Source organism: Denticeps clupeoides, chromosome 3 (genome assembly GCF_900700375.1).
Source record: "Denticeps clupeoides chromosome 3, fDenClu1.1, whole genome shotgun sequence".
NCBI lineage: Eukaryota > Metazoa > Chordata > Actinopteri > Clupeiformes > Denticipitidae > Denticeps > Denticeps clupeoides.
This window is the reverse complement of record NC_041709.1, coordinates 5,789,020-5,807,086: the sequence shown is the minus strand read 5'-3', so window position 1 is coordinate 5,807,086 and position 18,067 is coordinate 5,789,020. Positions and strand designations below refer to the sequence as shown.

General features: G+C 43.0%; 1 protein-coding gene across 1 annotated transcript; it reads left to right on the top strand.

Moving 5' to 3' along the window:
• Positions 1 to 718: 718 nt before the first annotated feature.
• On the top strand, positions 719 to 13,659 carry kcmf1 (potassium channel modulatory factor 1). Its single transcript, XM_028973734.1, has 7 exons — positions 719 to 931; positions 3,242 to 3,409; positions 4,702 to 4,841; positions 5,301 to 5,402; positions 5,948 to 6,125; positions 7,294 to 7,582; positions 13,320 to 13,659. Exons 1-7 carry the CDS (start codon positions 916 to 918, stop codon positions 13,576 to 13,578), a joined length of 1,152 nt encoding a protein of 383 aa, XP_028829567.1. The 5' UTR covers positions 719 to 915; the 3' UTR covers positions 13,579 to 13,659.
• The last annotated feature ends 4,408 nt before the right edge of the window (positions 13,660 to 18,067 follow it).

Sequence of the window (18,067 nt, the reverse complement as noted above, 5' to 3'; positions counted from 1 at the left end):
ATGTGTTTTCTTTATTTTCATGACCGTTTACATTGGTAGATTCTCACTGAAGGCATCAAAAAATAACTGGTGAAAAAATAACTGATGAAATAACTGAAAACATGTTTTATATTCTAGTTTCTTCAAAATAGCCACCCAATGCTCTGATTACTGCTTTGCACATTCTTGGCATTCTCTCAATGAGCTTCAAGAGGTCGTCACCTGAAATGGTTTCCCAACAGTCTTGAAGGAGTTCCCAGAGGTGCTTAGCACTTGCGTTCCCATCTCGATTGGGTTCAGGTCCGGTGACTGTGGAGGCCAGGTCTCCAATTTCTGTTAAGTACATAACTCCACATGTGTTCATTCATAGTTTTGATGCCTTCAGTGAGAATCTACCAACGTAAATGGTCATGAAAATAAAGAAAACACATTGAATGAGAAGGTGTGTCCAAACGTTTGGCCTGTACTGTATGTATACATTTTTTTTTGCTTGTGTCTCTTTTGAATGGAAACGTCTCGGATTGTTATATCTAGTCGCAGAAATAAAGTGCTACACCAAGACGTTCTGTAACCGTTAATTTACGGTACTGAGCCGCACTGGACCGGGTCCTTCTGTTCAGCAGGCGGCGGTGGAAGGAGGCGCACGCCGCACTCCGGGAGCTTTCAGTGGAGGTGCCGCCCGGGCACCACCGAAGAAGAAGCGGCGGCGCCGCACCAGCGCCCCCTGTCGGCTCGTCCCCCGAGCCGCAAATGCTCGATCGCCACTGCTTCATGACAGGCGGGGAGGGGGAAGCGAAGAACTGTAAGCCCCGGATCCATCTTCAGGAGAAAATAGGAAAGAGGGACCGCGTCCTGGTTTTACTTCTTTCAGGCGGCATCTTTCCGTGCGATCCGCGTTAGGGAGCCCGAGGAGTGGGCTGTGTCACTGTCTATAGGATGTCCCGACATGAAGGTACGTGAAAAATACACGATCCTCCGCGTCGGCGGCTGAGGAGGCTATTAGACTAGCCAGCCTTGAGCCGCGGGATGCCATGTTTTGTATTGAAACGCATTGGTAGGGACTCGTGATGGCGGCCGCCATGGTTTTTATTTTTTTCCTTTTTGCAACCTTTTCCTCCAGCCGGTCTTCTCGGTCTTTGGCGGTTTAAAACGAGTCGGAACACGCGTGCAGCGTCGCGGCGCGGAATCGACCCCGCCGGCCGCGGCCCGGTTTTTTTTCTTCCCCTCCTTCTCTCTTTTTTTTTTTTTTCTTTCTTTGCTAATACCGACGCTTCGGCCCGCGAACGGACTTGCCGCCTGCCAAGGTATTGAATTTTTCAGCCAGCCCGAGCTATATCAGGCTCCCGGTCACTTGAGAGGCGAATGCACTGTCATCCAGCCGCTGGCGGCTCGGGGCCCTGCGAGGCCTACTTCGCCCCGACGAACGCCTCGCTGCCCGCTGGGTCGCCCGACGGGCTAACGAAGCGGCTAGCCGGGCTAAACGTGTGAGCGGCTACCGGGAGCGGATGACTTGCACGACCCGCCTGGCTTGCTGGGCAAGTTGGAAGGCTAGGCTAGCCAGCCTTGAGCCCATGTTGTACCTGCAACGCTCGGTTCGTGAAGCCACGTAAAAGCGACCTCCCCCCCCCCGGTCTCTAGCCGCGTCGCCTGACCCTCAAATCAAATTAAAGTAAATTAGCCGTCGCCCTGGCTAATCCAGGTTTTAGGTGTATAGTCTACTCAAATTAGCCAGCGTTAGCTGCGCTAGCGGAACCCGTCGGGCGGTGAATTACGCCCTGAAATCGCGCTCCGCTGTGTGAAGGTACATTTTGGAGTTGCGTTTGGAAACGTGGTGCGGGCGCCGCAGTACGGAGCGGGCCCGTCTTGTAAAGCCGAGGACCGGTCGGCGTGGACGTGTCGCAGTGGCAGGACAACACGCTGTCGCGGGGAACGAGCCGGCCCCCTTTTTTTCCTGAAAAGACGGGTGCTGTCGGCGCGGTGCTGCTTACACGCTGCTGTCGTGGACACAAAAAAAAAAAAAAAAAAAAAAAAAAAAACGAGAAGTGAAGCAGCCTTTTATTGCGAGGTGAAATGACATGAACACGAAGCGAGCAGCAGGTGACCTCCTCACTTCGTCTGTCGGCCCGGCGGCGGCCAGGTCGTCCGCACCTTGCCAGCCTCGCTTGCCCGGGCCCATCTAACGATTGTATCGTTTTGTGCCGAATTGGGCTTTTCCCTCCCTCTTTCCGTCCCTCCCTCCGGAACGGCTGGACCCCAATTACTACCATTGTGTCCCTGAGCAAGACACTTAACCCTAAGTTGCTCCAGGGGGGGACTGTCCCCTGTTACTACTGACTGTAAGTCGCTCTGGATAAGGGCGTCTGCAACAGCCGTGGTTCATTGGTCCGGTGTGACGAGGACCGGCCAGTGCTGCTTGGCGCCACGTTCGCCCTCGTGCCCTTACCGACTGTTTGAGTTGTGCGCCGTGTAGGTCGAGGAGAGAAGCAAAAGTACAACTAGAGGTCACAACTGGAGTTACTGTTTTCGCTCTTTCGTTTTTCCTCCTTATCTTGTGTGCCCCTGTTGTTCTTCAGGCTCTGGTTTTATTTATTATAGGTGGATATCGTAGAGATATAAATTGCAGATGTATTTGTATGATCTTGTTTTTGGAAAGGAGCCTTGCACCCGATCAAACAATTCTAATACAGGCCACTAAAACATTTACAAATCCCCCCAAAATATATATTTTTTTCTGCTGATACAAGAACAGGGGTCTACCTCCCTTCCTTTGCCGGTTCAGTGTTTATTCGCTTCCTGATGTGTGTGTTGCTTGCATACTTGTTGTTGTTGTTGTTGACTTTGGCTCTGCCGTGATTGCTGGTGAAGAAGCGCTGTTTGGCCGCTCTTGTGAATTTGTCACCTTAGAAGCGAGAATTGCCATGTGGATCGTAATGGGGGGAAAGAGAAGCTCGGGCCTCCTCCTGTCATACCCTTGTTTGCCCGGGTTGTGGGTTTATGTGGCGTTTGCTTAAAGTGTGGCGCTGACAGAACTTGAGCAGAACTTGAGTGAGGAAGACAGATTCCCGGCCAGGCTCCATGTCTGTCCAGCTAGCCGTAGAACTAATAAAGCCATGGCAGTGTCAGGATCATCTGACAGCAAGTGCTGGGGCCTGCTGCCAAGTTGCCAGGCCTGGAATGTGGCGAACCTCTTGACCCTCCCTCCCCGGCTGCGCTGGTGGCTGCGCGTGCTGACCTGGACCATGCCTGTCTCTTGATTTTCCAGGTGTAAGCTGCGATGCGTGTTTAAAAGGGAACTTCAGAGGGCGCCGGTACAAGTGTTTAATTTGCTACGACTACGACCTGTGCGCATCGTGCTACGAGAGCGGAGCCACCACAACCAGACACACAACGGAGCATCCCATGCAGTGCATACTGACCAGAGTAGACTTTGGTAAGTGCCTTTTATAATTAAAGCAGGTCTCCTGGAATGGAATGTGGAGTGGAAACAGAGTTCCAAAATGTGACCTTGAGCTTCAAAAAAAAAAAAGAAAAAAAAAAAGTGTGGCAGTTTAATTTCAGTGCTGGAAGGATGGCTGTGCCAACGGAAGACCTTTCATCTTCAGCTAGACCACAAGTTTGGATTGTTACCCAGCAACTTGGGAAAGATCTCTTAACCCAAACTTCAGCATGTTATGTACCTCTTCCATATTGCAGCGTACTGAGCAAATGGTGCAAATCTGCTTTTAAAGGATTCAGCTGTGTAGTGTCAGATATATACGCTAGATGTCGCGTTAAATACGGCCATTTGTGGGAGCGAAAGGGGGCTAGCGCTCCCTTTAAATTAATGAACGTCTATCACGGCCAAGGTGGAATACAGAATTAAAGGACCATAAACAGGCACATTTAAGAAGCGACTTTTCTCGTCTTGGTTAGTTTCAGATGTCAGACATGTAGTTACGATGGAGCCATGAATAAAATCAAATACATTTTTTCATATTGATTTTCATATTGAAAATGTTATCTGCATATAGGTATTTTTTTCATTCTAAATAATCCTAAACTACACTCCTAATACATGAATGGACAGTGTAAATACAAACACCTCAAAAATGCCAACAGTGTTAGCTGAAAGACCCTGGCAACCTTCATGATAAGCCACTCATACATTTCTATTTATATAAAATAGACAATGAACTAAATAGGCAATAAATACAGAAGCTGTGCCTTGGGAAGACAGATGCTCTGGTCTGTAACATAAATATCGTTATTCATATATAACAACATTTTGTAACATACAGGATGATGAAAGAAAATGCAACTATTTAAATGTTATGCATTGAGTCATCATTTCGTTATTCGTTATTACAGCAGTACGCGGTGCAAATGTCCGGCATTTTTGCTCGTACAGTCAGAGAAGTGTGGTTGAATGAGCTTCGAACCCTGGGCAAATATGATGGCGGTATTTACACATGCTGAGAGCCTCAATGTGACAGTGTAAATATCTATGGTATAGTGTAATTGATAAGTGGTCACTATTCCTTCAAACTTTACATCATGTCGTGTATTGTATATATTTATGAAAACATAAAGATTAACACAAACTATTAATTTCAGCCATATTTTTTCTGCTTCATTCATCGAGCACTGATAACTAGTCATGTGGTTTTAAGCTCTTACTATGGAGTTGTATTGATATCTGTGGTCCAAATCTGTTTCTTGCTCTCTTACCTGCTGTACCTTTAGACCTGTACTACGGCGGCGAGGCCTTCTCAGTAGAGCAGCCGCAGTCCTTTACCTGCCCCTACTGTGGCAAGATGGGGTACACAGAGACATCCTTACAGGAGCACGTCACCTCAGACCATGCGGAGACCTCCACAGAAGTGGTGAGTGACCGACACTGCTTACCAGTGGCCTCAGATGAACAGTCGAAAGCATCAAAAACAGGCCTGTTTGCTTGAAATAATATGATTCTTGTTCAAAGTGGAAAACTTTTTCCTTGGATAGTGTTGGGCCTAGACCAGCAGCATTTTAGAAGCTGTTTGAATTAGAAACAGAGGATTAGATTCATATGGTCATCCAGCTGAATGCTGCCACCTTACAGAAATTCTCTAGTTAATATGGTTTTGTATTGTAATTGCAAAGTTTTTATTCTGAACGAAGAAATTACCTGTTGTAATAACTGTTGTTGCCGTGATTTTTGCATTTGAAGAATTGTGATTTTAGTTATACTGCCTTAGCATTCTCCATACCAGAACGAGAAAAAAAAAGTTTTAACTAGAATGAATTATTCCCTGTCTGTGTCAAAGGATTAAATACAAGGTCCACTGCTTCTTTTTTTTCAGATTTGCCCAATTTGTGCAGCTTTGCCCGGAGGCGACCCCAATCATGTGACCGACGACTTTGCTGCTCACCTCACACTCGAACACAGAGCACCTAGAGATTTAATATCCTCTTGTCGGGCTGCGGCGTCTGCTGGTGCTGCTTGAATGTGAAATGTGGTGGTGCCACTTTCTCACTTTAGTATGTTTGTCATCATTTTCAGTTCTGTGTTTTCAGGGTCAAGTGATTTCCATTTGCAAATATGCATATTAATCAAATGAATCTTTTTGACTTTCAGAGTACATGAGCACAAAAAAGTTGCAGACACTTTCAATGTGCATGTGGTCTGCAAATCCTGTTGATTTCAATGTTACTTATCGCTGGGTGAACGGCTTGCACTCGTTTCTGCCCTTGGTATTGCAGCTTTAAAACATGACTCTTCTACACATGTGTGCAGGGGGGTATTTCTAAGCTTAGCGGAGTTATAATTAGCTTTGTTTTGGTAGGCCCACACACACACACACACACACACACACACACACACTCTCAGGGTATATATATGTCGTATTAGGTGCGTGTGGGTGGGTGGGCTGTGACCTTTTGTATTGGTCATGTGTTTGTGTGCTGGGTCGTATCTCTGTGCCCTGTGTTCCTTAACTGCCACCCTCACGATGAGACAAGTGGCGTGCGACATGTGCGCCGGATGTTCCACCCCGGCCGGGGACTGGGCGGTCCACGGGCACGCAGGACCAACATGCACTTTACCAGCAGCTCCACTGGGGGGCTCTCTTCCTCACAGAGCTCATCCTACTCTCCAAGCAATAGGGAAGCTATGGATCCCATAGCAGGTGTGTACATTGTTGACTTTCTCATTTAGACCCCTGATTGTCCTTCAGTGTTTCCTTCCCACTCCCACCAGACATTTTCATTTTCAAATAAATCAATAACCAACATCCCATTACATGCTGGTTTTATCAATAAATACCTGACATGGCCAAGCTCTGCTGACACAAGAGCAGGTTTTATGAGGAAATTTCCAAAAGGTGTAATGATAAATGCCTTGTCCCTTTTTGCAGTAGATTGGCTTTCACTTCATTGTTTCCACTACGTTGAAATTCAGTCTCGTTGTTCAGGTGTCAGTTTTCCATGGCCACTTCTCCTTTTCTTCTGCCTCGCTGACTTTATTTTTAGCCGACAAGGATGTGTTTTTTTTTTTGTTTTTTTTTTTTTTTTTTTTTTCCCTTACTGGCTGCAGCCGTGGAAATGATCAGCCGCTCAGTCCTGTTGTGCCTGACAGATGTCTCAGCTGTCAGGTGATCATAAAAACCTGACTGAGCATCTACAGCCCACTGTGTAAACGCCGAGTCTAATGACTTTACATCCTGTCAAGTCTCTTTGGGCCATTTTCACTCTGCTGTTCTTTTTGATTGCATCCCTGAACTTTCATTTGGCCTTGATGACCATCCATTCCTTGTCTGTACACAATTGATTTGGGGGGAAAAGAAATTCTACAGTTGCCTTGCCTTGTATATCTTAAGACCCGTTCGGCATGATTCATCAAACACATCCTGTTTCTATGGCAACATCCTGAAAGCAGATGATTGCAGTATGCTAACTTATATGACCGATGGTGTATTCATTATTATAATTACAAGTTACACCCATCATTTGGCAAACCAAAAAGACTTTGAAACTCAAAGTTTGGATTAGTGTTATGAAATCATTAACTAAGCACCACTGGTATTTCAGAATCGCTTCTTCTTAAATAACCTTTACCAGTCTGTTGCAATACATCTTGGTTTATAAGGATGTTTTAAAAACATTTATGAAGAAATACACAATGGATGTGCAAATTTGGGGGGCATTTTTTCCTGTCCTTTCTCAAACAGTCCTGCATTATGGAAGTTTGCATTGTCCTGAAGTAAAACCAACCACATTTACAGCACTTATCAGATGGCCTTATCCAGGGCGACTTACTACTACCCCTATTAACCTAAACCACTTTTGTCTTGGCAGAGTTGTTGTCTCAGCTGTCGGGCGTACGGCGTTCGGCGGGCGGCCAGCTAAACTCATCAGGGCCGTCGGCCTCACAGCTGCAGCAGTTACAGATGCAGCTGCAGCTGGAGCGGCAGCAAGCCCAGGCAGCACGGCAGCAACTGGAGACGGCTCGCAACGCCACGCGGCGCAACAACCCCGGGAACATAAGCAGCGCCGCCATCCCACCCCCCAGCACAGCCACCAACACCACCAACCTGCCCGAAAGCAACCCACTGGCCTCACACAGCTCCCAGTTCCTGCTAACGCGGTGAGTGAGACACTTACCTAGCATGTGTAGAGTTTGCAAACGAGGCGACCACTTGTCCTGGTGGCAGTGCCGGGGTACTGCAGCGGTTGTAAGTGATGTGGGTGTGTCTCCTTGATGCTGCCTGCGAGGTGTGCGGTTTTTCTAAATAACCATAAATGGATTACTCGAGTTTTACTCTAGCACAAGTGTCATGTATGTTTAGTCTGTGAGGATAAAGCTGCATTTTCAGGCAAAAGCTCAAGAGCTAAAAATAATGAAAGTCTACATGATCCACAGCTGATCTGCACCTTTTTCACAGCCAGTGAAAGTGGTCCAAATCGTTTTGCTTTTCCAAGTATTGCACAGAATAATTGCTATTTCCTTGTGATTGACACCTATGAAAGTGAAAGCGATTGTCACGTGTGACACACCACAGCACCTAGTACACACAGTAAAACGTGGCCTCTGTATTTAACCCATCCCCTGAGGGAGCAGTGTGTAGGATTCCTTACCCAATAGGCCACCACTGCCCCAATGGTCATTAGTTTAGTCTTATGAACCATAATGTTTACACTCTTCAGTGCTCCATACCTGCCCCATGCCTTTAGGCTGATTAAGTGAGGATTGGTTTGAAAACACTCTGGCATAAGATCTGAGAACCACTGCAGTTCGTTTTTTGTGTGTGCAAAAGTCTTAGTATCTTAATTCATAAACTTTTATAAGAAGATATAAAATATAGATCTAGATATAGAGAGAGAGAGTTGGGAAAGTGAAGTAATTGTCATTGTAATGCAAAGTAAGCACCCCACACAGTGAAATGGGGTCTCTGCATGTAACTTTCCATTTGGCAGCCATGAAAGGCACCCGGGGAGCAGTGGGGACTCAAGGGGACCTCGGTGGCACTTTGGCAGTCCAAACCCGCAACCTTCCGATTAGGAGTTCGCTTCCTTACCCTCTAGGCCACCGCTGCCCTCTGTTGAGATTATTTACACTTTCAACATTTAGCAGACTTGTCCATCAGTGTTTGTAGTCTATATCTGATCTTCATACCTGTATAGCTAGATTTAAATCAACAACTGCTGTTTCACAGACACTATCTGTTACAGTCAATCACTAGACCTGTTAAAGTCCAAAAACTCATTAAAAAAAAACAAAAAAATACAGGTTATTGTCCCAGTGGGACAATGATTTTCACACATTTATAAATGACCTCTACAAGAATACTGCATGACGCCCTCAGACTAAAAAATGCTTTACTGTGACTGCACACAGTGTTCCATGTATTATATTTAATACAAATATACACTGCTCAAAAAATTAAAGTGAACACAAGACCTCCTAGATCTGAATGAATGAAATTCACAGCTTTTCCAACTTTGATGTAATGTCCTTAAAACAAGTCAAAAGGAGGCTCAGTAGTGTGTGGCCTGCCACACACTCCCGAACCTGGACTGAAGCATCCGCCAACTCCTGGACAGTTTGTTGTGTGATCTGGCATTGGTGGATGGAGCGAGACATGTCCCACATGTGCCTGAATTGGATTCAGGTCTGGGGAACGGACGGGCCAGTCCATAGCATCAATGCCTTAGTCTTGCAAGAACTGCTGACTCATTCAAATTCAGAACATGCCAACCCCTGTCAGGCTCTACAACAGCTGACCACACAAATACAACCAGTACACCATGTGTGTATAATCTACCCACTCTGTACATATGTAAAATCTCACAATTATATATTGTATGTATAAAAAATTTCTCATTTGTCGGACTCATAGAGGATCATCTAATCTTATCTCCAGCCACATGAGGTCTAGTATTGTTTTGCATTAGGAGGAACCCAGGGGCACCCGCACCAGCATACAGGGAGTGCAGAATTATTAGGCAAGTTGTATTTTTGAGGAATAATTTTATTATTGATCAACAACCATGTTCTCAATGAACCCAAAAAACTCATTAATATCAAAGCTGAATATTTTTAGTTAACAAAAGTAGTTTTTAGTTAACAAAAAACAAATATATACCCATTTCAATTATTTATTTTTACCAGTGAAACCAATATAACATCTCCACATTCACAAATATACATTTCTGACATTCAAAAACAAAACAAAAACAAATCAGCGACCAATATAGCCACCTTTCTTTGCAAGGACACTCAAAAGCCCCTGCCATCCATGGTGTTTTGTCAGTGTTTTGATCTGTTCACCATCAACATTGCGTGCAGCAGCAACCACAGCCTCCCAGACACTGTTCAGAGAGGTGTACTGTTTTCCCTCCTTGTAAATCTCACATTTGATGGACCACAGGTTCTCAATGGTGTTCAGATCAGGTGAACAAGGAGGCCATGTCATTTTCTTCTTTTATACCCTTTCTTGCCAGCCACGCTGTGGAGTACTTGGACGCGTGTGATGGAGCATTGTCCTGCATGAAAATCATGTTTTTCTTGAAGGATGCAGACTTCTTCCTGTACCACTGCTTGAAGAAGGTGTCTTCCAGAAACTGGCAGTAGGACTGGGAGTTGAGCTTGACTCCATCCTCAACCCGAAAAGGCCCCACAAGCTCATCTTTGATGATACCAGCCCAAACCAGTACTCCACATCCACCTTGCTGGCGTCTGAGTCAGACAGGAGCTCTCTGCCCTTTACCAATCCAGCCACGGGCCCATCCATCTGGCCCATCAAGACTCAGTCTCATTTCATCAGTCCATAAAACCTTAGAAAAATCAGTCTTGAGAGATTTCTTGGCCCAGTCTTGATGTTTCAGCTTGTGTTCAGCCTTTCTTACCTTGGCCATGTCTCTGAGTATTGCACTCCTTGTGCTTTTGGGCACTCCAGTGATGTTGCAGCTCTGAAATATGGCCAAACTGGTGGCAAGTGGCATCTTGGCAGCTGCACACTTGACTTTTCAAAGTTCATGGGCAGTTATTTTGCACCTTGGTTTTTCCACACGCTTCTTGCAACCCTGTTGACTATTTTGAATGAAACGCTTGATTGTTCGATGATCACGCTTCAGAAGCTTTGCAATTTTAAGAGTGCTGCATCCCTCTGCAAGATATCTCACTATTTCTGACTTTTCTGAGCCTGTCAAGTCCTTCTTTTGACCCATTTTGCCAAAGGAAAGGAAGTTGCCTAATAATTATGCACACCTGATATAAGGTGTTGATGTCATTAGACCACACCCCTTCTCATTACAGAGATGCACATCACCTAATATGCTTAATTGGTAGTAGGCTTTCGAGCCTATACAGCTTGGAGTAAGACAACATGCATGAAGAGGATGATGTGGAAAAACTACTCATTTGCCTAATAATTCTGCACCCCCTGTATGTCTGATCTCGATACCTCTGGTGAGTACATGGAGGGCTGTGCGCCACCCCACAGCGTTACTGACTCACTGCCAAACCGGTCATGCTGGAGGATGTTGCAAGCAGCAGTCTTGGTGTTCTCCGGGAAATGCCGAATGTGCTGCATTGTGTTGGCCTGTCAGCACAACCCCCACCTGTGGACATGGGGCCCTCAGACCACCCTCATGGAGTCTGTTTCTGACCGTTTTAGAAAACACATGCACACCTGCTAGAGGTCATTTTGCAGGGCTCTGGCAGAGCTCCTCCTGTTTCTTCTTGCACAAAGGCGGAGGTATCGTCCCAGAGGGTTGGTGCCCTCTTATGGCCTCTTCCACATCTCCTGGTGTACTATCTTGTCTCCTGGTAGTGCCTCCATGCTCTGGACACTTCGCTGACAGACACAGCAAACCTTCTTGCTCACATTGATGTGCCATCCTGGATGAGCTGCACTACCTGAGCCACTTGTGTGGGCTGTAGACTCCGTCTCATGCCACCACTAGAGTGAAAGAACCGCCAATATTCAAAAATTACCAAAACATCAGCCAGAAGGCATAGGAACTGAGAAGTGGTCTGTGGTCACGTACAGAACCACGCCTTTATTGGGGATTTCTAGCTAATTGCCTATAATTTCCAGCTGTGAACAGCATGTGAAATTGATGCAAATTGAGCATGTCAATCAGTGTTGCTTCACAGAAGTGTGATTTACTTGGAGTTAGATTGTTTTTTTTTTTTTTTTTTTTTTTTTTTTTTTATATATAGTGTTTCCTTTATTTTTTTCAGCAGTGTTTATTATATATTGGGCAGTGGTGGTCTAGCGTCCCTGTAATCAGAAGGTTGCTGGTTTAAATCCCTATCTGCCAAGGTGCCACTGAGTAGCCACTGAGCAAAGTACCGTCCCCACACACTGCTCCCTGGGTGCCTGTCATGGCTGCCCACTGCTCACTCAGGGTGATGGTTAAAAGCAGAGGACACATTTTGTTGTCACTTTGTGCTGTGCTGCAGTGTTTCACAATGACAATCACTATTATCTACTAGGCCTGCACGATTTGGGGAAAAAGACATATTGCAATTATTGAGCTCAATATTGCGATATGCGATTGTGATATACAAGCAAGTGTCCTTTATCATATCAATAAAAAGTCACATACTAATAGTGAAATGTTAAATTTCAAAGTGAAACATACAAACTACTTATAACAACCTGAAATGCCCAGTGCTTTCAAAATACAATATTCTACAAAATTAAATAAATCACAAAAAACTTTACATTCCTGTCAAACGACAAACCCTGGTAAGGCTAAACAACTGTTTTGATTATATTTGGCCATTATAAAATCCCGTACTATAGTTCTTACGTTTAACCAAAACGTTGTTTGGAGGCTGATTTGAACACAGGGATGCATAGCTTTGCTAGCTTAGCCTAGGTTAAGGTTAAGACTTATAAAACGGGATTTTATAATGGCCAAATATATTCAAAACAATTGTCCAGCCTTACCTATGAAATGTAATCCCCGGGATCTGGTTTGGAGCGTACAGCGGTTTGTACAGCCCCAAGCAGCACAAGAGTGAGGCATTTTTATGCACTTCTCTCCATAGACATGTATATGCGTCACTCCACAGCAGAGCCTCTCGCAATATGGTGGCGACGTTGACGTACGATGCAGCGCGTCATGCGGCGCCTAACCATATGTCTCCGAATCAAAAGTCATGTGACCATACACGTCACATCCGACTGAAGTGAGACTTCAGTCAGCTCGCAAACTTTGAGAGAATGGATCGGATATGTTGCTGATCCAATCCATGTACTAATCATTTAAATCGCAGCCTTTTGCGTTCATGTAATCGCACAGACTGACATTGTGATTACGATTGTGATTAGATTAATTGTGCAGCACTACTATCTACATATATTATATATTGTGGAGAATGAATTGCCGTTCACTCGAAATGCAGATTAGGAGTTATCGATGCACCTGAGGGTGAGTTAATTAGTCACCAGCCTCGGAAGACATCCATTTTATAGGTGATTTGTTATGTTTCGTGTGTTTTAAATTGTTCTTGTTACACACACACACACACACACACACACACACACACACACACACACACACACACACACACACACACACACACACACACACACACACACACACACACACACATATATTTTACTGTGTTACCTGAGCATTGTTCATTATGCAGCTCCTCTAAGCTTCAACATGACAAACCTTGCAAAAGTTATTTTGTCACTTTATACGTCATGCTTTAAAATATTGGAGATTTATATAGATTAGGCAAATGTTTTAAAAATATTTTTGTTAGCAGTGAGGGAAATTCTAGAAGGTTCTAGCGCTAGGTGGTAGCAGATGTTTTGGATGATTCCTGAGCACTGTTCTGTGTCTTCATGCCACTCCAGGTTGAATGAGCCCAAAATGTCGGAGGCAGAGCGGCAGGCCCTGGAGAGCGAGCGTGCAGACCGTAGTCTGTTTGTGCAGGAGCTGCTCCTGTCCACACTCATGCGCGAGGAGAGCTCCTCCTCAGACGAGGATGAGCGCCGAGACTTCGCTGACTTCGGGGCCATGGGCTGCGTGGACATCATGCCTTTAGACGTGGCTCTGGAGAGCCTGAACCTGAAGGAAACCTCCACAGGGAAGGAGCCTCCACCTCCTCTTTGATGATATCCCACCACAACGCAGACAATGTCCTCTGTGCTGTAACTGCCAATGATATGGTGGGACAAAAACAGCTGTTTTTTTCCCCAGTTTTCTTTTTTTTTTTTTTTTTTCTTTTCTTTTCTTTTCTTTTCCTTTTTTTTTTTTTTCTTTTTTTTTTTTTTGGTGATTGTAATTTCAGGTCTGTCACCTTTGCTACATTGTATAAATCCATAATGGAGAGCGAGTGGGAAACACATTTAACAAAAAAAAAAAGAAGAAAAAAAAACTAAGCAAGCAAGAACAAGTGTGCGTGCGTGCGAGAGCGAGCGAGAAAGAGAAAAATAAATATATATATAAATATATATATAAATAAGAAGTTGATAATCAATTCCACATAACTAATTTTTTTCCTTTAGCAGGTGAGCGTAGGTAGCTGTGGCAGACCTTTGCTTCCTGTGTCATGCAAAAAGGCTCTCCTTATAAATACTTCACATTCAGAAACTGAAGAGGAAAAACAGAGACCTTCTCTAATGAAGCTGCTGTGTGTATTTATGACTATTAATGAATAAAAAGTGCTTGGATGGTTTACCATAACTACTGCATGAGGTTCTTTGCAGCGTGCATGATTTTTAATGACATTGTCATTAAAAAATAAGACAAAAATATCCCAAAGCTTTCTCTATCCGTTTTTTTTTTTAAGGTTTACTTGAACATTTCAGTTTGAGTGGAATCATAGAATCTTAAAGAGGACTTTTTTTTTTTTTTTTTTTGGCAAATTTAAAGGCAAACTATAATTGGAATTTGCAGTAGCTTCTTAAAGCCATGCGTTTGTCTCCCAGCTCCAGACCTGTTTTTCGTTTCTCTGGTACCGTTTGATGATCTCTCTTATTGGTCAATTTAGCAAATAAAAAAAAAGAAGAAGAAAAAAAAAGATTCTGTAAGCTTACATCATAATCGGGGCGGTGGATTTTTATTTTGTTTGTTTTGTTTTTTTGCAGAGGAACTAAAAAAAAAAAAAAAAAAAATCTTATATACGGAAACTAAACCTGAATCAGCTAAGTAAGATCTTGCAATTGCCTCTTGACATTTCCTCCTAGACGTTAATGTTGTAGTGACGCGCTGTGTTAAAACACCACATATGCACCTGTACAGCAGAAACTTCATGTGTTCTTCTCACTACAAGTCCAGGCTCCTGTCCATGCAGCCAGGTCCCCATCTTCCTCCTGTGTAAGGAGAGCTTGAGACATGCCACATTGCAGATTATTCTGATTATTATTATTCATTTTGTTTTGTGTTCCGCTTGATGAAGAGGCATTCTAATTTACTCTGCAGCGAATAGCACCTTCTATTTATTCAGTTTGTTTTCCTCTTGATTCTTTTAAAGCCTTGTGATGGAATCATGCCACCTCCATGCCTATACACTTATCCTCTATGTAAAATACAATGAGATGTATATTGAATTTGTGCGTATAACTTTCATAATGGTTCTAGGACATGGGCAGACTTTCTTTTCTTTTTTTTTTTTTTTTTTTTTTTTTTTTTTTAAATGTAAATTTAGAATACTACAATAAACTGCGCACAGCTTTTGATGAAAACCAATTCAATCCTGCTGCTGTTTGTGGCTGTGTGTTCTCAGATTTTGTCCAGCAAGATGGCCTGGTTTCAATGCCATAAAAGGCGCAACCTTAAACATGAAAGGCCTTTTGTGTTAATATATCTTCATTACCGGCTCATGGCAGAGTAGAATCTTTGCTCTAGCATGCACCTCACGCCTCTCAGTTTGAGCGACACACATGCAACTCGCACAGCTACTGTACTACCAGGCCGGTTCTGTGCAGCTGCCCGTGCCATTCAGCTGTAGTTATTGTTAGACACAAATGTTGCCCTTGAGATGCCTTTCATATCTGTAAGTGGTCATTCTCTCTAAAATAAATGCCACTAGTGTTAACGTATCAGATGTCTGTTGCTTGTGGAACTGCTCAGAAGAATTTGGAGAGAGAGGGAGGATGGGGGTCCGGCTGTAAGTGGATTGACTTAATTGACTTAAATGAACAGGGGACACCAAGGGCCACAGAGAAATGAGCAAAGCCTGCAGTCACGGCACACATATAACAAAAGGGTTCAGCCGCATCCATGGATCGTTTTTTTTGCACTTTTGTCTTCTGACACGTTCCCTACCTGTCGCTCTAACTTCTACATTTGTTATGTTGAATATGAACTTCACTGGAATATGATTTCACTGGAGTATGATTTCCAGTGAACACAGCCAGTTTTAAACCATCCCTGTCCTTTGATGGAAAGATCAAAACCTTTCTGGTCAGAATGCTGCTTTCAGTGGTGGCCTAGCAGGTAAGGAAGCGCACTCATCATTTAAAGGTTGCGGGATCGAGTCCTTGGTCCTTGAGCAAGGTACTGTCCCCACACACTGCTAAGGTTTATTGGTTATCTGGACGCATCCAGAACCATCAATTTCCTGCTGACTCATCACCCTTATTAAACCAGCTCTCGTTCCTTGGAGGTTTCCCATGATCAGCCTCTTCATCTCATGGAAGTTGACACTGTTAGGGTACTCATTAGGCCCTCTGTGGCAATAGCAGGACTTTCTAGCTTGCCTTTTAATATAATGTGTAAATATTTTTATCTGATTATTGACTATATGAGATGATCCATCTCACCAGCCTCATTATCTCCATAACTTCTCTTCCCTTTGCCATGATTTTTTTCCCCAGTTAGTCCTCCTCAAATATAAACTCATTCTTTCCCATACCCTGTTGCACCAAGCAACTCATTCAAGCTGTAGGCTCTCTAAACAGCTTTGGACCTTGAGGCATGTCTGCAGAGCCATAGAACCATGTGTATTCAGACTAAATTACTTGTATTACTTGTATTGTATTAAGTACTTATTAAGTAATACTTTTATGTAGTTGTTAAATGTTTAATCATTTTTTATGCTGATGCTCACATGCAATCTGCTCAATCTTTAAATGTTCCTTTTGGAATGAATCCCATTTTGTATATTTTGTAATTGAATGCAAGATTGCAAAAAACATTATGTTGTTATATAACAATATACTGCCAAAAATACTTCCATTAAACATTGATTTATATTCAATGATTTTATAAACATATTCAAAGGCTGTTTTCTGTGGTGAACAACTGGTACGCCGTCCTGCACGCCGCTGGCAGCCCCACCAGAGGGAGCCATTAGACGATTTAATGGAAATATATTAAGATATTTTTCTAATCCTAATCATATTTTTCTCTGCAAACACTTTCTCAATCCTCAATCCTAACCCATAACCAATAATTTTAAATTGTTTAGCAAATCGAAAATCGAAATCTGTGCTTTGACTTTTTGCTACAATGCATTTGTATGCAGTGTCATAAACACTGTAATTAAAATTGTGTAGATTTATTTAAAATGTATAACATATAAACACATACAGGATCTGTAACATATTACAGATCCTTTTTCCTGATTTTCTCATGTGTTCCAGTTGTAGTCATGGTCAAAAGTTTTAAGAATCACACAAATACTCATTTTCACAAAGTTTGCTGCTTCCGTTTTTAATTATGCCAATTTGCATACACTCCAGAATGTTATGAAGAGTGATCAGATGAATTGCAAAGTCCTTTGAAATTTAAATGATTTTTAAAAGTTTTGTGTCTTTATCATGATTCAAGGTGCAGAAGGCGTGTGTTCTTGTTTCTTAAGGAGTTGCTTTACTGCTCTTCAGTGCCTTTCCACTGTGTTAAAAAATAAAAAAAATCTAGAGTATATTTTTTCTCATGGCCTGGTTTTTGTCATGAAAAAATGTAAAAGATTAAACTGATATCTGACATAGACTGGAAATTGCCATTAATATTCTACAAGTGAAATATGATACACATCTCCACATTGGCCTGTTTTGACCAGTTTACTTTCATGTTAGGCCACATCAGTTGCTGCTTTCTTATCTTTTGTTCTCATCTTCAGACTTATCTTTTTGTCTGTCAGGTTGTTATTTGCTTACTCTGAGGAAGCTCTTTCAGCTCACTGGAGGCAAAAATTAGGAAATTGAGTGTAATGTTGTAAACTTACTATGCTGTTGTGTATGTTAACATACATTTTAGCTTAAATTACACACGAAATACACAATATATTATTGTGGTGGAGGTTTTCTTGCAAAAAATTAAATACAAGATGTTTTGACATCTAACATTGTCTTTTAATTACACCCATGGAGGCTAATCTTTTTTACTGCCCTGGGAATGAATGTTAAAATGCATCGTGTAATTAATTCAATCCTGCATAAGTTTTTTTTATCTGATCTGGGATGGATTGGAATGCAGAATACAGAACTCACTGGAAAACAGTTATATTTTTAAATGGTTTTCTGTGAGGGGGGTCTAAAGTAAGCTAATAAAATATTATTCATCAACATTACCAACCCTTCTGATACAAGACAAGAAGATCTATGGAGTGCCAACTAGAGTGAACTATATAATGATCAAGTTCCACCCCATCACA

Coding starts and splice junctions, on each gene's coding strand:
- kcmf1 (XM_028973734.1), top strand. Junction 3,410..4,701: donor ACTGACCAGAGTAGACTTTG/GTAAGTGCCTTT, acceptor CTGTACCTTTAG/ACCTGTACTACGGCGGCGAG. Junction 4,842..5,300: donor CGGAGACCTCCACAGAAGTG/GTGAGTGACCGA, acceptor CTTTTTTTTCAG/ATTTGCCCAATTTGTGCAGC.